Below are 26,973 nucleotides of genomic sequence, written 5' to 3' on the forward strand. Positions count from 1 at the left end.
CATGGGAATCTTGTTCCATCCCCCTTTTAATGTGGTTGACATGGGATTTCTAAGAAGGTAAATTGAACATTGAGTGACCGATGCTCACAACCAGCACCAGGCTGGTCTCTCAAATTCATGAATTATTTTACTACAGAGCCTGAGGGTGGGGTAGAAGGTAATTAATGCTCTCTAAAGTCTTCTCTTCTCTCTTTACCCCCTGTCTTTTTTTTTTTCCCCCCCACAGGGCTGATAGTCTACCTAGGAATGATGGCAGGAGCCTTCATCCTGGGTGGTCTGGCCGATAAGCTGGGAAGGAAGAGAGTCCTGAGCATGTCCTTGGCCATCAACGCCTCCTTCGCCTCCCTCTCCTCCTTCGTGCAGGGATATGGAGCGTTCCTCTTCTGCAGACTCATCTCAGGCATAGGGTATGCACCGGCTCTCCACCACAAGTCCATCTCCTCTGGCCTCTAGCTGCATGTGATAGCTCACGAAGCACTTGGATTAAATGTTTTTGTTTGATTTTTAAAGATACAACATTAAAGTTAAGGGCAGACAAGATGGTTCAGTGGGTAGAAGTGCCTGCCACCAAGCCTGGTGACCTGAGTTTAATGCCTAGGATGTACACGGTAGAAGTAGAGAATCAACTCCCATAAGCTGTCATCCAACCCCTGTGTATCATACTGTGTCTTGTGTGTGCATGCACACACATAATAACAAACAAATAAATAAGTAAATAAATTAATTAATGCAATAACTTTTAAAAATGCCAAACAACCCAAGATTGCTTTCCAAATGTAGGGAAAGCCTGGTCATTGCTGGTCTCCTAAATTAATAGGCTTTTCACCAGAGTCTAAATGTGCAGTAGAAGGCAATTTGGTTTCTGTTGTGACCTTTTGTTAGTATATTACTTGATGGCCTCTTTCTGGTGTTTTCTTTCTTCAGTATTGGGGGCTCTCTGCCAATTGTTTTTGCCTACTTTTCCGAGTTCTTATCACGGGAGAAACGAGGTGAACACCTTAGCTGGCTGGGCATCTTCTGGATGACTGGGGGCATCTATGCATCTGCCATGGCCTGGAGCATCATTCCACACTACGGTGAGCCACTGACTTAAGATAGCTTCCAAGTTCTCTGTTTCTATGGCAACTGCATCCAATAAATGCCTGACCTCAACCTTATTCCCTATCTTGTACAGTTTCTGCATGTGATTTTTTTTTAAAAAGAAGAATTTAAAATGTTGAAGACAAATTGTGAATTTCAGTTTAGAAACAATGTCATCCCTTCACCTCTTCTTTTTTCACTCTTTCTCCTCCCCCACCCCCTTCTCTCCCTCTCCTAAATTTTCTTTTACTTATGTCTTGGAGTGTGTTCTCATGTATGTACCCGTGAAGGTTAGAAGGCTACTTGGGTGATTCAGTTTTCTATGCATACCATCTTAATTTTCTCTAATCCTCTTCACTTCAGTGAGTCAGGCTTCGGGAGTCCCATTTTATAGATGAGAAATGTCACAAAAGTCAAGAGAAATGGCTGACTTACCCAAGGTTACATGCCAGAGATAGGATCGGGCTGGAAGCCAGATGTTCCTCTAGGTGCGGCCCACTTCTTGCACACTTTCCACTTTTTCTTTCTTTTCAAATTTTGAGTAGCATACAGAACAATGGGTTTCATTCTGGCATCTTCACATTTACCTGTTATTTTACTTGTTCTTATGAATTCTGCTCCCCTTGACCCTCATCTGTTGACTGGTTCCTTTCCCCTAGTTAGTGACCACCCCGATTCCTTATCACATGCATTCCATGGCTCTCTTTGGTCTTCCACCTCTTTTAAGAGCTCTTCCTCCTTTCTCATGATCCACATACATATAAGCACACACATGTATATATACATATAAACACATACAAGCACACATATATAAACACACACATAAATAAACACACATGCACACACGTTTTCTTTTCTCTAGTAACATTTTTTCTTTTTCTATTTTATTTTTGAATTCTTGATATTATAACAATTACATTATTTCTTCCTCTCTTTCTTCCTCCAAGCCTTTCCCTGTACCCACTTGCTGTCTCTCAGATTCATGGCCTCTTTTTCTTTAATTTTTTGTTACATGTGTGTGTTTCTAAATATATGAGTACAACCTTTTTGTTCCATACAATGTTACTTGTACATATATGTTTCAGCGTATGTGTTCAGCCTGTAAGAGAAAGTATGAGTTCTTTGTCTTTCTGGTTTATTTCACTTAATGCAGAGATTTACAGTTACACTAATTTCCCTGCAAATGTCACCATTTTTTTTTCTTTATGGATGCATAATTGCCATTGTGTATACATTCCACATTGTCTTCATTCCATTCATCTGTTGATGGACATGTAGGTTGGTTCCATTTCCTGGCTATTGTGGATATTGTAGCAATAGCATGGATGTCCGAGTGTATCTGTGGTGTACCTACTTAGAGTCCTTCGGATATGTATCCAGGAGTGGGAAAGCTGGGCCGTATGGTAGTTCTGTTGCTGTTATAAAGAAAGTAAATACTGATTTCTATAATAGGCATTCAAAATAGCATTCCCATCATCCGTGAAGCAGGTTCCTCTTTGCCTACACTATTGTCAAAATTTGTTGTTGTTGTTGTTTTTCTTGAATCTCAAAGAGATTTTAATTTGTGGCTGAGGATGTTGAACACGTTTTCTGGTCCTTATTGGCCATTTGTTCTTCTTTTAAGAATGATCCATTCAGTTCATTAGCCCATTAGTTAACTGGATGATTTGGGTTTGTTGATGATTACTTAACCGGATGCTTGGTTACTGTAGTTCTGTATGTACTCTAATATGCCTCTGCTGTCTGACGTGTAGTGAAAAAGAGATTGGTGTTCTGCAGGCGGCCTCTTCTCTTCATTGCTTTTTCCCTTTTGTTGTGCCAACGCTTTAATTTCGTGTGACTCACCTGTCAGCTCTCGGGATTGTTGGGTCCTTTTCAGGAACTCCCTGCCGATGCTCACATCCTCAAGTATTTTACCTGTTTTCCTCTAGTAGGTTTATGTGTCTCATTGAAGCCTTTGATCATTTTGAATTGACTTTTGTGCAGGTTGAGAGGTGTGGATCCAGTTTCTTGTAGAAACCTGTGGAAATCGAGTTTTCCAAGCCCAATTTGTTTAAAAAGCTGTCTTTCCACCAAAGTATGCTTTTGATGTATTTGCCAAAAATCAGGTTGCTGTAGCTGTGTGGGTTTGTTTTCTGCATCCTGTTATTGGGACGTGGTAATGCTGCTGACTTTGTGTATTGAGGTTTGTATCCTGACACTATGCTCAGACACTCCACTTTCATGCCTGATGTCATTCTTGTTTGTCCACAGAAGTGCAACAGTACATGGTCATTTGTTCAGCCAGGGCAATTTTATTATCCCCAATAGGTTAAAAAAAAAACCCAAAACTGTAATCTCTGCAGAGACCTGGCAACATTAACTTTACTCCCAGTTTTGTTGTGAGTTAAATCGGGGAGAAACAGCAGTTTTAGATTTTATGAAGTTTTTTGAGTATTCTGGTAATGTCATCAGCATCCTTAGAAAGCTCCTCCCCTGCCCCCCGACTCTGCACCCCAAATGCTGATCGATAAGTCTAGGCTCTGTAGTGCTCTAAAATCCTGCAGAGTAGTAGGGAGAGCAGGTCACTGGCTGTAAGCTCTTCTTTATGTGCCATTTTCTTGTTTTAAATCTGACTCGGCCGTGTGTGCTGAGCTCAGGGAGGCCGATGCATGACTTCATGAGAAGCAGCTGCGGTCTTGATGACTCTGCTGTGTTAGTGGGGGCGGTAGTGGGTGCATGACTGTGAGAAACATAGATCCTGAGTTTCCGTGGTTTAGCACAGTAGAAGATGCTTCCTCCTAAGTCAGGCCGATGTTTCTGGTGTGTAGATGGCTCTGCTCCATCAGCAGTTTGGGGGTTCACATCATGAAGTTCCATGATCTTTAACAGATGACTTGCAGCATGTTATGGTTTCTGTGTTAAATGCCCTTCGCAGACTCTTTGGTTTGAGTGGTCCCCGGCCGGTGGTGCTGTTTAGTAAGGTTATGAACCTCTGGGACATGGGGTCTACCTGGTAGACATAGGTCCATGGGGCAGGCTAGGAGCTTATAGCCTGGACCAGGCTCTGGTTTGAGCTCTATGCTTCCAGGTTGCTGATGTGACTAGTCATCTTACATTGCTGCTGCCACAGCTGTGAACTGTCCCCATCATTCCTTCTCTGCCACGATACACGATGGGTCTTGAGTTGTGAGCCAGAAGAAATGCTTCCTCTCTCATTCTGTCACAGGGATGTAGAAAGTGGCTCCTCAAGTCTTCAGCTTGAGGGACATGGGCAGTTCTGTGCAGGCTTTTGAAGGGTAGGTCAGGAAACGGAGTATATCACCTCCACTTACGTTCTGTTGTCCCCATATCTGTGGTGTAGCAAATGCTACTGCAATGAGTGCTGGGAAACACAGGCCAGCCAGGAGTCTAGAAAATAGAAGAAAGGCATTTGGGACCATCAGGCCATTTTTAATATTGGAGAACCTACTAGATCTTATATCCTCAGAAGCAGAGAAAGCTATGAATAGGTCTAGTGAAGAAAAGAGGAGTTTCCTGGCATTTCTGTCCTTAGGCCATTTTCCATGACTTTAGATATACAGTTGCATACACCTAATAGGAGGCCATTCTATCCTTCACCAGATATACATATGTTAATTTCCCACCAACTAGGGTATATGGTTCTGAGAAATTATTTTTATTTCTTTATTGATTTTAGTCACTATTCTTTATATAACACCACTCCCTCTGCTAACTGATCCAAATGTGCTAGCACCATAGAATGATTTCCACATTTACATAAATTTATTGGAATACATTTTGGGTGAGGACAAATTTGAATAAAAAAGTATAGATTCTGAAATAATCTGAGTAAAATATGAGTCAAATCAGTGGTGCTGTGCAATGTGAGGCACACCACCCTATCTTTGCAGCTCTGGGTCTATCGCTCACAAAACAGGAGAGAGATGTGACAAGACTTCACCATAGACTCCCCCACAGCCTACCTACCATACAGTGACACCCGGGGTGCAAATGTTGTTGAGAAGATCTTCCAGGTGATCTTAGTACTGGAGCTAGCATTCCTCGTGGAAGGAGTCATCGCCATTCTAACCCATCTGATAACAGAGAACATGAACAAAAGAAGCATGTCCCCAACTCAGACAGCGAGCAGAGAGGCCGTGGCTTCCTCTGATTAGGTCGGCTTGAGGCCTGTTCTCATCTCAACCAGTCACCACACCCTGGAAGACGCAGGTCCTGGATGGGTGAGAAGGACTTCCTTCCTCACTCATGGAATTACAGGGTGGTTTGTCTCACCCGTGTCACATGTCAGGCACACAGTGGGAGAAGCGGGGAAGAAAGGGCAGGACTGGATGCTGTAAGAGGAGAGGTGGGTTGCAGTAATCATTACAACCTGCACTAGTTTATAAATCTTCACACACACACACACACACACACACACACACACACACACACACTCTCTCTCTCTCTCTCGCTCGCTCACTCATCTAAATGCCTGGTTTCTTTTTTAAGGCAGGATTTCATTTTGTGGCCCCGGGCTAGACTTGAACTTGTGGCAGTCCTCCTGCTTCTGTGCCTAGCTGCTAGGATGATAGGCATGTACCGTTAAAGGTCTGGTTTTTAAGACTTCAGTAAAAAACATTGAGGTGGGGAGCAAATGAGACCAAATGAGAGGGCATGTAGAGGGACCACATGGCTGCTGTCTGGTCACTGCTGGTCGACAGCAGAGCTTGTGGCTAAATAGTTTACCCCAAAGGGATAGGGACCTTCTTTATTCATATGCCTGTATGAAGCCTGTGACTTTCATACCCTAATTTAAAAGTAGAGGTTTCATCAAAGCAGGCAGTGGCTTAGAGGAAAATCATTCTAGAAACATGGATTGGAAGAATCAGAACACAGCAAAAGCAGTTCTTTACAGATCATTTTACTGGGACCAGATGTCTGATGCAGTGAACAGACACTTGATGGTGTTTCTCAATACGTTTGAGACATCAGTCATCTAACAGATGCCAAGGGTGACTCCAGGAAGGAGCCTGATGCTTGCAGGCGCACAGCTCGTGTAACCTTTAGCTGCTTTTGTAGGAATGAATGACGGGGGTCTCAGCTCCAGAAATTTGGGCCACTGAGTCACTGAGAGAGAAAATGACAAAACTCAGAGTCATTTTCTTTCTTTGTTTTTAAAGAACTCATGGGGACAGCCCAGGAATAACTCAAATCAGATGGGTATAGGGTGGAAGACCGACTCTCATTGTAGTCCACGCCACCAGATGTTTGTGAAATCCCGACAGAGAAAAGTAGGGCAAGCTGAAAGATCAGCCAGCAGAACAATCCCTGTCTCTGAATTAATATTGTTCCAAATATTTGGAAGCAGTTCACCATTTAATTTTATTCGATTTAAGGCCCCAAAGATGTACCTAATGAATGCAGTGCATGCAAATGACTGAAATCACCAGAAAACCACAGAAGCATGAGGGAATAATGGATGCTAGATATTTCACACATATTATAATGAAGAAAAAAAAAATCTTTCTGATGCAGGATACTGTATACATATACCAATGTCTGTCCCTCTTTTCTGGTCATCCATTTGAGTTTGACTCCTGAAAAGTTTTCGTCAACTTTGCTTCTAATGATGCCAGAACTGTGTTTGGACTTGCAGAGAGGATGCATAAATATTGCTATGGTTTTCTCTTCCCCTGACTAGTGCTACTCCCAGGAGGAGGTAAAGGCTTTTTAATTAAAATTCAAACAAACAAACCAACCCCAGTGAGACAAGGAGAGACCAAGCTATGCAAAAAGAGGCTCTGTGGAGTGTGCTGGATGAGGTGTGAGTGCCCTCACTCTGTGGGGTGTACAGGATGTGGTCAAATGTGCTTAAGGGGCCACATCTCAGCACCTGGACTCCTGCTTCGCTATCACTGTTCAGGTGTGCATCCAGTAGGAAATGTCTGTAGGCACAGCAGACGTGGGTTAGGCGTCTACTGTTAGAAATAAGTTGAACCATGACAGAGAGTCATAGCAAACTCAAGATGTAAGCCTCCCAGCATGTGAGCCAGCCCCAAAATGTTCTTTTAAAACTAAAGAAGATTTGTATCCAAGTAGTTACTATCTTCTAAATGTTAGGCGTGGGTGTATTTATTTCTCAAGCTTTATCTAGAAAAACACTGATTGGGCTGTTTTTAGATAAGCCCCAAGGAGTATTGTAAACTCAGTCTTCACTTTTCAAAAGTAATCTATCCATTTTATCCAGCAATTATCACACTAAATGTCACGTAGTTACCTCTGAAAATGTTGAAGCTAGTCTTGAAGCAGGTGCGTCATTATGGGTTGGCAGGAACGGGCATGCAGAGCTAGCTTGCAGGGGACCGTTGCCTGCATTCTGTAGCTGTGAAGACCCAGTAGGACAATGAGATGGTCAGGATTTGAACTCTGACCTGTGTGACTACAAAGCCCAAGCTCTTCCCATCATGTTGTATTGCTGTTCCTTAGAAGAGGGGAGTTGGGCTCCCCATGAAGACACTAGAAAATTAGTGCTTGGGTAAACTAGTACAGCCACTACGGAAACCACAACAAAGTTTCCTCCCCCCAAAACAAAACCAAAACAGGGCTCTCCGATGATTCAGTTATACCATTCCTAGATGTCTACCCAAAGGAATCTGATAGCACACTGTAGAAGTGGGTGCACATCTGGATTGACCACAGCATGATTTACAGTAGCTAAAATATGGAACCAACCTGTGTGTTCATCAATAGATGAACGGATAAAGCAAATGTGGTGCAGATATAGATTGAAGGCCTATTCAGCCATGAGGAAGAACAGAATCATGTCATCTGCAAGAAAATGGACAGGGTTGGAGATTATCATAAGTAAAGTAAGGCAGACTGAGAAAGACAAATATTGCATGTTTTCTTTCATATGCACAACCTAGATTTAACTACGTATGTGTGACATGAAAGTAGGAGGGGAAAATTTGGGAAGAGAAAAGGGACTACAGGGTGAGGACACATGTCAGGGTAATGGGATGTGAATATCGACACAGTACATGGCGTGCTTAAATGAAAATGTCATGATGAAACCCATTACTACCTGTGATGAGTATACACGCACTAATAAAGTCTTAGCAATGTTTCTGAATGTAACCTCTGAAGAAGAATACAGCAACACTTTAGAACAGCTGGCAGGACCCACTCACCTCCCCTTTCAATGACAGTGAGGTCCATCTGAATGGAGAAGAACGGTTCCTTATGAAAACATATGCAGCCATGTAAGGACGTGCGATGCTTTCCAAAGTGTGGTTATGAAGCTTTCTCACTGGAATCACCTGGATCTGGTAGAGGGAACCCTGACCCCCAAGCCACCATGCTCTAGGCTGATGCCAGGAGGATCTCCTGAATGCCCAAATCCCTCCCAGCCAGCTCATGCTCTGGGCACAAAATTCCTGTCATCAAAACAAGAAAGAGCATCCCTTTCACCACGACAGTCTGTGGGCTGTGTCCACCATTTGGCATAGGGCCCCCTACTCAGTAGGAAGAGAAGGGCATCCAGTGAGAACGCCTTCCAGGCCATTGTTTGTGGAGGTATGCCAGTAGAACATCTTCAGTTAACAGTTTGTTTACTCAAAATTAAGTGTCCATACAGGGCTGAGAATGTAGATGCATTAGTACAGTGTTTGTCCAGCATGCACAAAGGCCTGAATTTACCCCCAGTACCATACAAGCCGGGTATGGAGGTGCGTGCATGTGATCCCAGTATTTGGGAGGCAGAGGCAGGAGGATCAGATGTTCATGGTTAGGGCTGGAAAGACGGCTCAGTGGTTAAAAACACTTATTGGTCTTGTAGATGACCAGGGTTTGATTCCCAGCACCTACATAGTGGCTCACAACCATCCGTAACTCCAGTTCCAGGATATCTGATACCTTCTTCTGACCTCCTTAGATGCCAGGCATGCATGTGGTGCACATACATACACCCGGGCAAAATACTCAGTCATAAAATAAAAATAAATGTTTTAGATAAAGATGGTCAAGGTGATCCTTGCCTAACTACATAGTGAGTTCTAGGCCAAGTTGAGCTGTAGGAGACCTGTCAAAGGAAAACAAAAGGGAAAGGTAAAAATAAGACATGGATACTGATTCTTTCTGTTTCTTTTAGATAAAAGTCTCACCGTGTAGCCCAGGCTGGCCTTGGACTTGTAGTAATCCTCCTGTCTCAGCCACTTGAATATTGAGATTGAAAGCATGTACCCCATGTTTGATGGGATGTTGTTTTTCTTTCCTTTTCTTTTTTATTATTATCAATTTTTTCATTTTATTTTACATACTGACAACAGTTTCCTCTCCCTTCTCTTCTCCTGTTCCCTTCCCCACCTCCCTTCTACCCCCCCCCACTCCTCCTCCATCTCCATTCATAAAGGGGCAGACCTCCCATGGGAGTCAACAAAGCACGGCACATCAAGTTGAGGCAGGATCCAGCTCCTCCCTCTGCATCAAGGCTGGGCCAGGCAACCCAGCATGGGGAATGGGTTCCCAAAAGCCAGCTCAAGCACCAAAGACAGGTCCTGATTACACTGCAGGAGCCCCACAAACAGACCAAGCTACACAATTGTCATATACATGCAGAGGGTCTAGGTCAGTCCCATGCTGGCTCCCTAGCTGTCTGTCCAGAGTCCATGAGCTCCCACGAGCTCAGGTCAGCTGTCTCTGTGGGTTCCCCTGTCATGACCTTGACCCCCTCCTGGCTCATACAATCCTTTCTCTCTCTCTTCAACAGGGGCATGTTGATTTTCTATTTGTATATTTATATAAGGCTCTGTAAGTATCAGGCAGGCCCAGGGCTCAGGGCTTGTCAAAATGCAAACTTCCAGCTCATCCCAGACAGCCAGGGAGTCTTGCATTTTTTGGCAGCCTCTCCCAAAGGGCTTCAGTATCCTTGAGTTTGAAAGCTGGTTCTTCAGTTTCATCTACAACAGGAAAACCTAGCCCACAATCCCTCTGCTTCTTTTCAGGCTGGGGCTTCAGCATGGGGACCAATTACCACTTCCACAGCTGGAGAGTGTTTGTCATCGTCTGCGCCCTGCCCTGCACGGTGTCCATGGTGGCACTGAAGTTCATGCCAGAGAGCCCCAGGTTCCTGCTGGAGGTGAGTCTTCACCAGCTGCAGGAGTCCTGACCTCATTCACGCAGTCCCTTGTTTATGGCCTTACTTATCGTTAAATCTGGCTCCCTTCCTCTTGGTGATGGTGGCAGGTCATGGGTTGGAGCTCATGGTGAAACAAGCAGGGACCCTCCCTCAGGCTAGAAGGGTATTGAGGGACACTCCTAGGTTGCCTCATGGTGCCTCCTCCTCACAGAGGTCCTGAATAGGAGATGAGTCACGTTTTCACATGCTAGTTTTTTTTCCCACCCTTCAAAGTTGTCTCAAAGTTCCATAAATGAGAAGCACAAACTGAAGGTACCAGCGGGTCTGGGTTCCCTCTGAAACTTGCAGGCAAGGAGCCTTCCCTGTTCTTCACAAGGATTCCAGTCATACTGGGTTGGGTACCCATCCTACTCCAAGATTGTTTACTAATCCAGTCTGCAGCAGCTTTCCGTGAAAAAGGCCATTCTGCAGTGCAGGGCCAGTGTAGGGGTAGTACTTAGGACCTCACACATAATATATTACGTTTTTGCTTTGTCTCATCAGTGAGGAGCATGGCTGCTTCTCTATGATCCACTCAACTTCACACTGACCGTAATTATCCAGGGTGATAATAACATGTGCCGTTTACCCCTTGACTTTACAACCTGGTTGTCCTTCCAATGCTGACTGGGGACTTGCTGTGGGTTGCCATAGTCCTCACCTGTGGCTAATGGGTCCGTGTCCAATACTTCAGACCCAGCATGCTGTTTAAGGGTGTAAGGCTTTCCATCCCAATGAAAAGAAAGCATCTGCAGCCATGAACATTCATGTCTCTATCTCTGGGTTTACAGATGGGCAAACATGATGAAGCCTGGATGATTCTCAAGCAAGTCCATGACACCAACATGAGGGCTAAGGGGACCCCTGAGAAGGTGTTCACGGTGAGTGGCCAGACTGTACTAACAAGGTGCTTTGCCACTGTGTGGTTCTGTGGAACATCAACTTCGCTGAAAGAAAAGTATTTGCTTAATATTTTCATTACTTTCATACCTGGAAGATCCCTTCTCCAGAATTATTCTTGGTATTTTGTGTGTATATGGGTGTGTGTGGGGGTGCATATGTATGTGTGCCTGAGTGGGTATGTATGGAGGCCAGAGGTCAACCTTGACTGTCCTCCTCAGTCACTCTACACCTTGCTTTGCTTATTCATTTGTTTCTTTGTTTTTAGACAGGGTCTCTCATTTTTTACTTGGATTTCGACAAGCAGGCTAGGCTAGATGGCCAGCAAAAGTCAGGGATCCACCTGTTCACATGTGTGCATGCAGTCATACACACACAGCACCACACATCCACACACACATGCACGCACATGCGCATGCGCCAAACCATCCAGAAAGAAAAAAATAACTATGAAGCTGGAGAGGTGGCTCAGTGGTTAAGAGCAGTTGCTGTTCTTGCAGAGGACTGGAGTTTGGTTTCCAGCCCCCACATGATAGCTCACTGTAACTTCAGTTACAGGGGATTTGATCCCCCTCTTTTGGCCTCTGTGAGCACCAGGCGTGCATGTGATACATAGACACAGCTGCAGGCAAAAGACATCCCCCACCCGAACAAAGTGAAAACGAGTGAATTTAGAAAAGGAAGACTACCTGTATCCCTGTGAACGAAAGTGCACATGAAGACTTGTGTATTGCATTTAGCAGCAGGCACCAGCATTTTGTACGTGGCCTCATAGCATTCACAGTCCCTGTTTCTCTCTGTTAGCCTCTTACATCATCGGTTAACGAACGATGCCATCATTTTCATGAATGTCAGTGCTCAGAACATTAACACTGCTTTCAACATGTCCCTAATGTTGGAGGTTCATTTACACTCTTTTATTGCTTTCTTTCTATAAATATCTTTGTGATGAACCTTCTCATCCATGTAGCTCCTTTCCTTTCATGTTCTGTAGAAATAAAATTACTGGCTCAGATGGCATCGATTTGTTTATTGTTTATTTCATTTTTTGAGATTGTATTACAATCAGACTCCTCCCCCCATTCCCTTTCCTCCCTCCAAATCCTCTCATATACTCTTCCTTGCTCTCTTTCAAATTCATGACCTCTTTTTTTGTTAGTTGTTATTACATACATACATATATACATATACATATATATATATATATATTTCTAAATACCTAACTATAACCTTGAGATGAATTCTCAAGTTACACCTTGTTAGAGTCACGTTATTCTTCAAAACCACAAGTAGCAAGCTGCCCGTTTTTCTACACCCTATTACCACTGGCTGTTCCTGGGTTTAGCAACCAGGAAGTGGTAATTTCCATGAAGATGTCCCTTACAGAGAGATCTGTGCGCCCACTTGCCATGCTTTGTAGCCAAACACAAGCAAGGCTTGCTACAGGCGGCTCTTCACACCTGCACTTAAAAGGTGTTTTCAGACCCACTTTAAATCCGTTTCCTCTGAGAAGCCCTCCTGGATGAGCTCCCACCTGACTCCCATTCCCTAACGCCTCCTTGTGAACGTGCTGCTTCTAAAGCCCTGGATTCTCAGGCGGCATCACATGGTGGCACATGGGTTTCCTCATGGGAAAGGCAGACAATGTTTCTGTGCAGACAATAACTACAGAGATTAAACAAAGCACCCGAGACAGTGGCTGCCTTGGAGTATTACAAAATATTAACAGTGATGAAAAATGTTATGACATATATTTTGCATAAATGAGCTCATTACACTCTTTATAGAAAACCGCTGAATGGCATGCTTGCCCAGTTCTAACGCTCCTAAAAATATTTCAAACAATAAGTATTTGATTTTACTTTTGATTTAAAACATTTACAAACACGTCTATTGCATATATTAGCGACACCCCCATCCTTCCCTTTCTCTTCCCCTTCTATTACTTCTGTTTCTTCTCCTAGACACTTTCCCTTGTGCTTTATGAGACCAATACTTTCATAACTAAAATTTATTACCAAGCACAAACAACAGAGCTACTCCAAATGCAGATGTTAAGGGTCAATGGCCCTCCCGGTCTTCTAACCACACACTCTCTCTCTGGTGGACTGTGATGCATGGGTGGGCAACAGTTGCAGAAGCCAGGTGTTAGGGAAGACCCCCTGCCCACAGCCATCATCCCTGAAGCCCTCCACCCTGCTCTGCTCCACAGCCTGGGCAAGTCCAAGCTCCTCGTGTTTCCTGGGAGATGTTTCCATGGCTCTCTTTCTCTATGCTTCTGGTCTCTGAATCCATCTCCACTGCAATAACTTTTGGACCACATCCACCTGGTTTGGGGCACATATCATCCAGACAACCACCCGTCACCTGCAGCAAGCATTTGTGAATTCAGTGGTGGTACGGAAAAGTTGACGATAATGGAAATTATATCAGAAGACATGGCTTTGCCCTTCTTTTCTTCCAACCCTTTCCCTTCTTTACCTCCTTTTGTGAATTGATCTTCTCCCCGCCCCCCCCCCCCCCCAGCCTGCTTCCACCATGCTCTGAATGCTCCAAAACAAGAAAACTTCCCTGGTGCATGCATGGCAGACTACTGGTCTTTCAAGTGTGAGTGTGTCTCTGAAATTTCACTCTATATAGCACATGATAGATTTATTATAACTCCAGACTCTCCTAAGAAGAGTCATGATAGAAAGTTCCTCTCCACCCTGTGTGTGTGTGTGTGTGTGTGTGTGTGTGTGTGTCCTTCATTTCATTCCCAGAGACTATACTCTCTGGATTCTCTGTTACGCTTGGTCACCTTTCGCACAGAAGCCTCTCCCAGGGCAACCGGACGGTGGCTTCTGTAAGAATATTTCTGAAAAACTGGCTTGGCTTGTGAGACTGGCTGTCCTTTGTAGAAAATCGATCCCACATGCTCACTTGACAAAGGGCAAAGAGATAAGTTCCCGCACATTACAATTAGACTTTTATCTGAACAGACAGTAATTTGTGAGTCTGCAGCTCCACTCCCGAGTTGGTTGGGATTCCACTGTGGGAGTTCAGGAGAAAGTGTTCCCAGGGAGATGTTAGGACATTCAGCTAGTTCCTCTGCTCTTTCTAGGAAGTCTGGGGGTGATAACCAACAAGCACTCCAAAGTCTAAAGGTACACGCTAAGCTGTTTACTTCAGGGCCATTTTTTATGTTAGGGATGGGGGCCCACTAGGGACAAAGTCCATGGAGAGGAGTGAGCAAGGCTCTCAGATGCTGGAATTGTGTCTCACCCCAACATGCATGCCACGCCTAGACCCAAGGCCTCACATCTGCTTTTAGTGGTTTTTACCTAATAGGAAAGTGGAACTAAAAGATGATAGTTCAGTGTTCCAAACTGCCTTGTTGTGAGGTCATGAGCTGTGCTGCAGTGGATAACTGGGAAGTCCAAGAGAGAGGAGAGAAGGGCAGAGGGAGGGAAAAAGAGAAGGGGAGAAAGACAGATGGGAAGAGGGGAGAAAGGATGAGGAGGAGGAAGGAAGGGAAGGGGAAAGAAGGAAGAAATGGGAGAGGGAAGGGAAGGAGGAAGGAAGTGGGGGGAAAGGGGAAATGAGGGGAAGGGGGAGGGAAAGGAAGTAAGAAGGGAAGGAGGAACAGAGAGTTGACTGACCTCAGGCAGCTGGGCTGACATTGGCCATCAGTAAGAGGTGCATACTCAGCCCACCAGACAGAGCCACCAGCTGGTCCCTGTGTGTCCCCTCAGTACAGAGCCACCAGCTGGTCCCTGTGTGTCCCCTCAGTACAGAGCCACCAGCTGGTCCCTGTGTGTCCCCTCAGTACAGAGCCACCAGCTGGTCCCTGTGTGTCCCCTCAGTACAGAGCCACCAGCTGGTCCCTGTGTGTCCCCTCAGTACAGAGCCACCAGCTGGTCCCTGTGTGTCCCCTCAGTACAGAGCCACCAACTGGTCCCTGTGTGTCCCCTCAGTACAGAGCCACCAACTGGTCCCTGTGTGTCCCCTCAGTACAGAGCCACCAACTGGTCCCTGTGTGTCCCCTTCAGTACAGAGCCACCAGCTGGTCCCTGTGTGTCCCCTCAGTACAGAGCCACCAACTGGTCCCTGTGTGTCCCCTCAGTACAGAGCCACCAACTGGTCCCTGTGTGTCCCCCTCAGTAAAGCACTCATAATGTGCTCAGCAGCATAAGCAGAACAGCAGATCATCTCCAAACCTGTTAGGCTGAACGCCCACCTCCTGTCTGACCCATGAGCTGCAGGTTTTGCAGCTCTGGTATGTTCCTCCCCTGTGTTTGGACAGCCACAGCCAGAAGCTCTCCCCGCAGAGAAACCTTGAGAGGGTCAGGGCCTTGGAGCATTCTGCTAAGAACTTGTGTTCCTCAGGGTAAACGGGAACACAGGCCATATGCCGTTCTTCGTGGAACCAAAGAAAATGTTCTAATTAATTATAAATTAGAGCAGTTGTGCTTGAAATCAACACACCCACTCTCCAAAGCCTGGGAACAGGGTGTTATTTCCCCAAGGAATAAAGCAAAGAAAATTTACACCACAGTGGCTACTTTGGTGATTTGGAGTGTGGTTTATAAGGGGCTTTCTAATCCAGTGTCACTCTTTTCCTTTGGCCCTCTTTGGCAGTAGCGGGCGCTGTGATGTACGTAGGGTTAGATGATTTGAAGCTCTGCTCCACCTACTCCCGCCGAGTCCTTTCTGCAGAGACTTCTGTGACACTCGCCCAGTTTCCCAGGCTAACCCCAGAGAGAAGACCATTTTCCAAGGCTGTGCAGCCGGGAGGCCCAGAGAGCACAGATGTGACTGTGAGCACATTCCCCAGCAGGCATCTGGCCATCCTGAAGGTTACCCAGCTCCATCTGAGTTTCTCTTTCAAATCTTCACATTCTCAGTTCATTGGCAGAAGAAAGAGATGGAGAACTCAGACCTGTGTTGTGTCTATTCAAATGCTTTCTTAGAGGACCGATAGAACTGTGTTTGAGCTTTTTGAGCCTACCCATCTTTTGGTCCTGTGAATTTGTGGAGAAAGTCTGCGTTGTTGACCTGGATAACTCCAGTAAAAGAGTTTGCACAGTCAGGAGTCTCCTTAGCACTGATTAGGCCTGCAATTTAATGATTGGTTTAAGGGTCATGTTTCCTCGAAAGTCTCTGTCCTGGTGAGTGGGGGATGTTTCCATAGGACTTTCCACGTTTTCACAGCCCTCGAAGGGAACACAGAGCTATTCCACTTTACCTGACTCCAAAACTCATTTGTACCAAGAAAACTGGGATGTCATGGAAACCATGATTCTTCTCATTCTGTTGTGTTTTTCAAACATCTTAAGTAGCAGCATCCCTCCCGACACTGTTGCCTGGCTGTATTCTAAACTTCATGATGTTTATACCCACGAGTTATACAAGCGTGAATTTTAAGGCAACATCATCTTTTGTCAGTCAACATATTATAGTCCCCGTAATATATATTTCTCAATGGCTTGATGTACTGGAAAGATTCTAATTCATATTGCTTGCAGTCAGATGTATCCATGTGGGAAGGTTCACTCTCATGCACGGCAGCATGAGAGCTGCCGTGTAAATCTTTGATTAAAAATTATAACCAGGGGATTGTCAAACACTTTTTAGATGCTAGATAATTCAATGAAGTCAATTATGTTAAACACTGAAAAGAAAAAATAATAAAGGTAAATCGTGTTGAGAAAACCACATCCATCTTTGCTTTCCAGGTTTCCCACATCAAAACACCCAAGCAAATGGACGAATTCATTGAGATCCAGAGTTCAACTGGAACTTGGTATCAGCGCTGGCTGGTCAGGTTCATGACCATTTTCAAACAGGTACGATCTATGAACACGTATTTGGAGGGGAGGCCGGCTCCATGGGAGTCTGTTATTTCAGTGGGGGAAGAGTCAAGACGACACAAGCATCCTTAAACTAAGGCAGCATATGGAGAGAAGGCAGTCCCGGGAAGGTGTCTGCACCATGCAGGGCCACCTCTAAACTTGCCCTGTGCCTAGAGACATGAGTGCTTTAAACTGTAGTGTCTTTGTCGTGCTGTTCTTTCTCAAGGCCAAGGTTTTGATAATCTAAGCAAGCATCCTTCTCTCCAGCAACTTCTCCTTAAGTAATACCCAGCAAGGACGATGTGACAAAAATAAATGACGCTGGGATTTTAAGTGACTTTGGGAAGGAATCGTAAACAGTGATTCCACTTCTCCAGGGGTCTTTCAGGCAAGGCTCAAGCCAGCTGTTGAGTGGGGCAGCCCTCTAGCTTCTACTGAGACTCAATGGGTTCATGCTTTATGGTCAATAGACATTTGAAGTGTCACCCTGCAGTGGGGCAGGGGTGGGGTGGGGTGGGGTGTAGAACTGATTGCTGCAGGTTACTGAATGCTTTGGAACCCAAACTTGGTGTCCTTTTGATCACATTTATCAGAATTCCATATTCAGGGCGGGGATGGGGCATCTGAGGAGAGGGGATATTCCAGGGCTGTTGATGTTCAGAAAGAAAGGATGGACTTGCCTTGTTATGTAGATAAGGCTCCTTCCTTTGGGAGAGGGTGGTCTACCCCCTTCTGTGATGTCCTAGGCACTTTAATAGCAAATCTGAGGAATGTGCTCTCGCTGTCACCGGTCCCTTCCTTTAACTGTCCTTCTCTGGTGTGGGTCTTAGGTCTGGGATAACGCCCTGTACTGTGTGATGGGGCCCTACAGAATGAACACCCTGATTCTGGCTGTGGTCTGGTTCACCATGGCGTTAAGGTAAGTGCCATCTCATGTCAGTCCCTCCACAGCCTGGCTTATAGATTGAGGATTGATTATAACTTGGCCTAATGCAGTTGGCAGCAGAGTGGATGTTTTGGGCCACAAGTCATGAGCAGCCCCATCTAGTGGCTTCTGTGAACAGAAATCTCTCTTGCACCAAGAGTCCTTAGAATCATCAACAAGAGGAGGTGTTCCAACCTCAGGCTAGTCTTGCTATGATTGTAGAATGCCTGCAGGCTTCTCGTGGACAAAACAAATGTCTGAAGGAAGAAGAGGCTGGCTCTTCCAAGCTTTCTCTTCTATCCACACTGAGGTAGAGCTGACATGGGTATGTTTATGGTGTAAACTGAATTCTTCAGTAGACATAAGCTTTGTGAAATAATCAAGCTAATGGTAATGTGCATCACCTCAATATCATTACCACCATCATCATCATCTTCTTATTCTTCTCCTCCTCTTCCTCCTTTTCCTCCCCCCTTAACACAAAAGATTCCCCGTTAGCAGAATTGAAGTAATTACTGAGTGTTGATTGTGAACTGATTGCTGTTAGCAATTGTTAATTACTGAGCTTCTGTTTTTGAAAACCAATGGCACTTTTCTCAGAAGCCCCTGAGCCTATGTTTCCTTTTGTGCCAGTAACCAGATGGCAGTCTCCTTTCCTGTTACTGGCTAAGGAAGTGAGACTGGCCTGTCGTTTTCTACTCATTTGGATTTACCCCCAAGCTGAAGATGCTTGTATTTTCCTGAAGGCTGATGTCTGAATAAAGTTTCAGTTTCTGCCATACTTTCCCAACAATACAGAAAACAAATAAGCAAGCAACATAACAAAACAAAAGCAATGAGCCAGAGCTGGCTCTGGCCTTAAATTGCAGGCTGGTGTCTCAGGCACTTCTTAGCTTCTGAGAGCATCACCTTGCTTCCGAGATGGGGTCTGGAGGCAAGTTCAGCACTCAGAGGCTGTTTAACTGTGCACACAAAGAGCATCCCGTACACAAGTGCTCAATTAGCAAGACTGTAAACTTAGATCTGTTAGATTGCTTTGTTTTACAGCCTATGACCCTCAAGCAACCCCTTCACCCCAGAAAAGCAAGTGGGCTCTAAATCAGGAATCTAACAAGGCAACTCCACATAGTTTATCTGGTAGTTAAAAGGAGGTTTATTTCTGGGTAGCTTTCAACTAGTGAAGAGGTTGGTTACAGGATCCGGGAGAAGTGAGGTGCAGTCCAGTGTGGTTCTCTGGAGGACTCTGACTTGGTCTGCACTCCAGCATCCAGGATCACAAGGAACCAAGAGAGCTAGCACATATGCTTCTCGGGTCTTAAGGGCTCCTGTCTTGGCCACGCCCCAGGGGCAGGTCATAGGCTTGTGTGGCAGTTACCAGCTGCCTCACTAGGGGCAGTGCTTCAAGATCAAAGCTGGAACAGCTACCCACTACAGAGCTCTAGTAATCTCTTTGATTATGGGGCAAATCTAATGTCATTCCATACCTGGATGGAAGGGATGGAAATCAGCCCTTCCAGACTCAAATCTATTGAATATAGAGGAATCCTGACTCTGCTACTCTCAAATTATTTAGTTCCAACATTTCAGAAGCCAAATACAGTGAGCACTAAGATTCAACTCACCAGCAATTTAAAAAGTGGGCTTTATTTATATTTATTTATGTTGAATTTAATTTCCTTGAATAGGTAATATACTCCAATGTTGGAACATTAGGGAAATCTTGCCTCCGTTCCCTCCTCTTCCACCCACTCCCTTCTGCCTCCACTATATAATCATCTTTTATTTCCTGTTTATCACTCCAGTGTTTCTTTTTTTCTTTTTATAAATGTGAGAAAATGTATACAGATACCTGTAGATGTTTCCAAATGTCTATGTATATATGTGGGTGTTTCCCAAGATGTAGGTATGTATGTAGATGTTTCCTGAGATCTATGTGTATATATGTAGCCATTTCCCAAGGTCTATGTATATATGTAGCCATTTCTCAAGGTCTATGTATTCTATTTTCAAATAATGAACTGAGTTACTACGTTAAGGCTGATCCACATTAAGTCATGGATGCAGATTCTACTGCTAGAAAAAATGAGCCCTGGTGCTTCTCAGACCTTCTGCCTTCTCTCTTGCAGTTACTATGGCCTGACTGTTTGGTTTCCTGATATGATCCGGTATTTCCAGGATGAAGAATATAAGTCTAAAATGAAGGTATTCTTCGGTGAGCATGTGCATGGTGCCACAATAAACTTCACGATGGAAAACCAGATCCACCAACATGGGAAGCTTGTGAATGATAAGTAAGTGTGTGACCATGGGCTTTCCTTGGGCCCGAGTGACAGTCACTGGGGCTTCCCTTGGGAGAGAACATTGAGAAGATGAGAGTTCAGTGTGTCAAGAATAAAGTGGTCCTCACAACCCATCCTAGCTGTTAGAGACACTACGGTTCCCTGATGGCTGAATCTTTTGCACTGACCCTCAGATTCCCCTTATCCCCTGGCTATGAGATGACATGACATTTGGTGGAGGGTGACCAATCTGGGCGGCTTTCCTGAGAACTTGATCCTTTGATGGAAGGAAATAGAAAGCCCCATTCCATCATGGTGCCACATTATTCACTAGGCAGACGATGCCCTCTTCTGAGCTTGAACTATGCTTAGCAAGCTCCCAGAGAGTGGCTGACAATTGTGTGAGTGACTATGGGCCATGCAATTGCTCCGGGAAATAAAGGACCCACAGCTTTTAGTGCTGAAGTCTCTGAAACAATCTGTGGCCTGGTTGTTGAGCCTGGAAGCTCTTTGATTCTGGAAGCTTCTCTGTACAAGGTTATTATGGAACTACTTTTGTTATTCTTCATATAACACTACCTCAGAAGGTGGACCGGGATGCTCTGTGGTCAATGGGAGTCTTTTCCTCATGGGAGAAATCAGTGGAGTATTAGAAAGCTTTGTGATGTTTCCTCAGTCCATTTGACTCATCTCTATACTGAATTGCCTCTCTGAGGCTGCCCTCTGGAGGTGAAGTAGTAGAGACAGGCGGGACATTAGATAAGCTTGCTCCAGGCCATATTGTTCTTCAGGATGAGTATGGGCCCCTTGAAGTTTGCCTTCTGGAACTGTTCCTAGGAAGGTCACTGAGTTAAGTGGTGTGTGAGTGACCTTAGAATTATGTGGAATTGCCGGAGTTGCCATGGCCTAGACACATCACTGTCAATGTCATAAACTCCCTATTCATCACCTTAATACAACATTGGCATCATCACCAATCACTAGAGTACAGCAATTATCACTGAAGAACATAATTTCCCCTCTGAAGCCTCTTGAGTTCAAAGCGTATTTGTCTTCATGGACTGATTTGAAAGGACACCATGCTTCTCGTTCTGTGTTATGCTGCCATCTGCTGGTCAGAACATAACAGTGCCTTTTCCTTCAAAGCCCCAAGCTGTTCCTCCTCTTTGGCACTAACTTTTGTACCAGCATTCCCCCTGTGACACTCTGCACACATTGTTACTTTAGAATTTAGATGACTGTGACTTATCTTACTGACTAAAACACACAGAAGAAATGACTTTTGTGTAGCCAGGGCCTCAGACTTCCTCCATGGATGATAGGTCCCACTGCAAACTAACCCTTCTCCTGCTGAGAAACCTCTCTGCTTGACCTCAAGAAGAATTAAGTTCACAGATTAGTTTTGGCTCCACCCCAAGGGATCATCCACTCCTGGTTCATTATGGGACATGGTGCCGCTGAGTCCCAACGTGCAATTTATCTCAGAGTTTGTGAGTTTTTCAAAGCGCAAGAAAGGCAAGTGATTAAATTCGTAATTTTCCACGTTTAGCCAAATGCCAGGCCAGGTTACCCTTATTAGTAATTAAGAGCAAGACCAGCTCCCATCTGAATATGTGTTAACTAAGTGGCTGACTGATTAATGTAATGTGCCTCCTGCTGGGCAGGACTGGTTTGTGAGAGGGGAATGGCACCACTCAGCTGCCTGACTCCTGTCTGCCATAGTTCAGGGCCCTGGAAGCAATGTCCTGATCTCCATCTTTCCTCACAGCAGAAGGGAAGCCCATGCTGTCCTCTGAGCACTCGGGGTTGGACCGGCAGTGGGAATGAGTCACCGTTCACGCAGTTGATTTGCCAGCGAGGAGTAGAAAGACTTTCTTATTAAAGTCATACAAAGTCAACAGGGCTTTCATTAAAGGTCAGCTGTGTGTAGCTCAGACTAAAAATGAGGCTTGTGAGATCCACCTGTCAATGAGGTAGAGAGCATGGCAGGAAGCAGGGACTGCAGAGGGAGAAGGCAAAAACCATGCAAGGAGCAGAGGTGGATTTCATGCATCGCATGAAAGGTCACCATGCTGTCAGGGCCCTTTTTAGGAGCACATGAATAAGATGTGGTCTTTAATACTCAGTGTGGCTAATTTCAATACAATAAAGTCCCTTACAAATGCCAACAGTAGGTGGTGAGCACAGGCACCTGCCGGAATATACTGGGCTGTCCAGCCTCACAGTTCACATTTGAAGGTTACAGTTCAGATATGGAAGACATATCAGATTATACAGTAAAATCTCTCAGTACAATTTCTAGCTTTATGTGGGTCCTGTGTGGTTCTCTTGAGAGTCTTTCTGGGTACTGAAAAGAGGATTACTTTCTCCCAATAAAAGGTTTGCACACATTATTGTAAACACACGGGAATCCTATTGATTATTGTGTACCTGAGTTCCTGTTTTCCTTACTATTGGTTCTGTAATTCTATCACCTTCGAATAACTATTGCCTTGTTTTCTTCCTTCCTTCCTTCTTTCCTTCCTTCCTTCCTTCCTTCCTTCCTTCCTTCCTTCCTTCCTTCCTTCCTTCCTTCCTTTATTTCTTTTTAATGGTGGAATAGTCTGTACTTTGAGAGACTACTGAGTAATACAGACAACATTTTTCAGGGCACTTAGGTTTATAAAACCTCTAGGTCATTAACTTAGGTTTTAAGTACTCAGTTAGTTAACCCTGATTCCTTCTGGGAATGGGAAGTTGCTTGGGGTTGATCCCAGCACCCCACATGTTAAGCATGTGCTTTACCAGAGAGCTGCACCCCTTGATTCTTGAGTTGAATCCTGTCTCTCTCCAGAGGAAATGCTCACCATTGTCAGAAGGCATTGGTGCCTTATATTCCTGTATACTTTTGCATTTTCCCAATGCATTTCTATATCTATAAGCATCACACAATTGGCTTTTACATGTGTTGAGCTTCAGGTAAATATACCATGTTATATGTGTATGTATTAATTGCTATTACTATTGGTTTTTTGAGACAGGGCCTTATGCAGCCCAGGCTGGCCTCAAACTTGCCATGGAGCTGAAGCCATCTTGGAATTCCTAATTCTCCTGCTCTCACTCCCCACTAGGATTACAACTGTGTCCTACCATCCCTAGCTTTGTACACGCTAATTATTACACAACTTGTCTTTCATTTAGGACCCAAATTGTTGAAAATTCATTTATTCTATGACAATTTTGCTTTTGCATAAAATACATTCTAGGCACACTCATCTCCCACCCTCTCTTACCCCCTCCAACCCCCACCAACATCCCCCTCCTACCAAGTCTCTACATTCATGTCTTTTTGTTTTGTTTTTGTTTCTGTTTCATGAATCACTGGGTTTAACCTGGACATAGGCACAAAACTACCCATGGGAGTGTGATAACTCACAGTGGCTACATCACTAAGGATAATGACTTCGTGTTACCCACAGTCATCGGTAGTTGACTGTTTTACTGGCCCACCACCCAGCTCTCAGATAAATACATGGAGACTTATTCTTACTTATGAACAACCAGCCTTAGTGTGGCTTGTTTCTAGCCAGCTTTTCTAAAATTAGCCCATCTACCTTTTGCCTCTGGGCTTTTACTTTTTTTCTATTCTGTATATCTTTTCTTTACTTCTTACTCCATGTCTGGCTGTATGGCTGGGCGGCTAGCTCCCAGTGTCCTCGTCCTCTTTCTCTTGCTCCTCTTTCTTTCTACCCTTCTCCTCATATTTATTCTCTCTGCCTGCAAGCCCCGCCTAGCCTTTTTCCTGCCTAGCTATTGACCATTCAGCTCTTTATTAGACCAATCAGGTTTTTTAGACAGGCAAAGTAACACAACTTCACAGAGTTAAACAAATGCAACATAAAAGAATGCAACACATTGTTGCATCACTAAACAAATATTCCACAGCATAAACAAATGTAACACATCTTCACCTAATATTCCACAACAGCCATCAACTGCTATCAGCTCCCATGAGCAGAGCTGGGTTCTGTGGGTCTCTTCCCTGTCTATTACTATTTATGTGCTCACTCCTTGCAGGCCCGATGTAGGCACCTGCAGCTATGGTGATGGTTAGCATAGCTTCATAACTCATTTACTTTATTTGAAGTCCATTACATGCATATTCTATGATGTTTTTGTCTTTTCTCCTTTTGGTGGACATTTAGGTGACAATTGTTCACTATTACAATACTGTGGCAAAAAGTTTTTTTTTATTATTTTTTTTCATTTATTTTACATACCAACTGCAGTTTCTCCTCCCTCATCTCCTCCTGTTCCCTCCCCCACCTCCTATCTACTCCCCATCCACTCCTCCTCTGTTCTAAAAGGGGAGAGTCTCCCATGGGAGTCAACAAAGCATGGCACATCAAAATGAGGCAGGACCAAGCTCCTCTCCCTGCATCAAGGTTGGGTGAGGCATCCCAGCATGGGGAATAGGTTTCCAAAAGCCAGTTCAAATGCCAGGGACAGGTCCTAATCCCATTGCTAGGGGCCCCACAAACAGACCAGGTTACATAACTGTCACCCACATGCAGAGGGCCTAGGTCGGTCCTATGCAGGCTCCCTAGCTGTTGATCTAGAGTCCATGAGCTCAGGTCAGCTGTCTCTGTGGGTTTCCCTGTCATGACCTTGACCCCATCCCTGGCTTGTACAATCCCTTCACCCTCTCTTCAATAAGACTCCTGGAGCTCGGCCCAGTGCTTGGCTGTGGATCTCTGCATCTGTTTCCATCAGTTACTAGATAAAGGCTCTCTGATGACAATTAGGATAGTCACCAATCTGATTACAGGAGAAGGCCAGTTCAGGCACCCTCTCCACTATTGCTAGGAGTCTTAGCTGGGGCCATCCTTGTGGATTCCTGGGAGTTTCCCTGGCACCAGGTTTCTTTCTAACCCCATAATGGCCCCCTCTATCAAGATATCTCTTTTATTACTCTCTTCCTCTGTCCCACCCCCAACTCACCCAACCCAACCCCTCATGTTCCCATCCTCCCATCTCCACTCATCTCCCTGCCCCTAGGCAAAAAATAGTCTTATGAAAGAATTTTTATAGCTTGTATAACTAAAAGTGGAATTTCTGAGCAGGAAGGGTCTTGCTTAGCTATGCACCCTCAGATATGCATACCAATGGTTCTCAACCTGTGGGTCGCAACCCTTTTGAGGATCAAAAAGCCTCAGGGATGGCCTAAGACCATTAGAAAACATACATATTTACATTATGAATTATAACAGTAGCAAAATTACAGTTATGAAGTAGCAATGAACATAATTTTGTGGTTAGAGGTCACCACATGAAGAACTATATTTAAGGGTAACAACATTAGGAAAGTTGAGAATCACTGTTCTGTACTTTTAAATATTTCTTTGTACATTTTAAATGTGTGTGTGTGTGTGTGTGTGTGTGTGTGTTTGTGATGTGGGTACATGTGTGTCACAGCATGCAGTGGACATCTTGTTGGAGTTGGTTTTCTCCCTTCACTTTTATGTGAGTTCTGGGTATCGAACTCAGGTCCTTACGTTGTCAGCTGGTGTGGTAAGAGCCTTTACCTGCTGAGCCGTCTCACTGGCTCCTGCTATAGTTTTATCAATCTATCTGTCTATCTATCTGATGTGATTTAAAAAACTTCCTCCTTTCAAGATTTCTCCCCTTTTAACCTCCTGGACAGGGTCTCACTAAGTAGCCCTGGCTGTCCTGGGACTCACTACATGCACCAGGGCAGCCTGACCTCACAGAAGTCTGTCTGCGTCTGCCTCCAGAGTGCTGGTCTAAAGGCGTGCGCCCCACACCTGGCCTTGCAGTTGTTATTTATGTCTGTGTACAGGATGCCTCTTGCTCATCTTTCTTGTGCTTCTTCTGTACTTCCTCAAGAACTCCTCAAGTTCCTTACAAAACTTACCGTTTGCTTTCCTTATTCCTTCAGGAAAATTATTCACCATTGTCTCCTTAGTTCTTCTGCCCAGTTCTCTCCCTTTTTCTTCTTGAATTATGGACTGTAGCTGTATTAGACTGTCCAGTATCTCCTCACAGCATTTACATGGTCTGTTCTCTCCTCCCTTACTTTTCTCTCTGTGTTTCTACTTTGGTAATTTCTCTTGAGTTATGTATAATTTCAGCAATTCCTTCTGTTTGTTGTGACAAGAATCCTAATGAGTCTATCAAATGCATTCTTTTTTATAAGAATACTTTTGATTCATCCTTTGACAATTTTCTATAAATATATGCTGAATCTTGGCCATATCCAACCATAATTTCCCTCATACTCTCTCTTGGGATCCCCTAACACTTCCCCCTCACCTCCAACCCCTCCTCCCCCTCTTCTCTTTTGTTTTATAACCCACTGAATTCCACAGTGCTGTCTGGATGCACATGGGTGTGGGACCATTCACCACAGTGTGGACAACCTACAAGTAGGCATACTCCTGAAGAAAGATGACTCTCTCTACCCCAGCAGCCATCTATCACCAACTGCTCCTTAGCTAAGAGTCCAGCCTCAAGAGCCCTCTCCCATCTAGGCTGGCATATTGACTGGCTTGCTCTTGGGCAGGTAATCCTAGCTGCTACTAGTTCGTGAGAAATAGCCCTCTCATTTCCCAGCATTCCTTCCTATCCGCAAGCTCTTACATTCTTTTTTTTTTTTTTTTTTTTTTTGGTTTTTCGAGACAGGGTTTCTCTGTGTAGCTTTGCGCCTTTCCTGGGACTCACTTGGTAGTCCAGGCTGGCCTCGAACTCACAGAGATCCGCCTGGCTCTGCCTCCCGAGTGCTGGGATTAAAGGCGTGCG

At 44.7% G+C, this 26,973-nt stretch overlaps 1 protein-coding gene across 1 annotated transcript in view; it reads left to right on the forward strand.

The window, feature by feature from the left end:
• Positions 1–26,973, forward strand: part of Sv2b (synaptic vesicle glycoprotein 2B) — a 202,794-nt gene that overhangs the window by 153,624 nt on the left and 22,197 nt on the right. Inside the window, exons 3-9 of the mRNA XM_059272936.1 lie at positions 227–407; positions 925–1,076; positions 10,065–10,198; positions 11,029–11,118; positions 16,855–16,965; positions 17,802–17,890; positions 20,023–20,187. Coding sequence (XP_059128919.1) covers positions 227–407; positions 925–1,076; positions 10,065–10,198; positions 11,029–11,118; positions 16,855–16,965; positions 17,802–17,890; positions 20,023–20,187 — 922 coding nt within the window. The remainder of the gene's footprint in view (positions 1–226; positions 408–924; positions 1,077–10,064; positions 10,199–11,028; positions 11,119–16,854; positions 16,966–17,801; positions 17,891–20,022; positions 20,188–26,973) is intronic.

The sequence above is a fragment of the Peromyscus eremicus genome, chromosome 1 (assembly GCF_949786415.1).
Source record: "Peromyscus eremicus chromosome 1, PerEre_H2_v1, whole genome shotgun sequence".
In the NCBI taxonomy this organism is placed as follows: Eukaryota; Metazoa; Chordata; class Mammalia; order Rodentia; family Cricetidae; genus Peromyscus; species Peromyscus eremicus.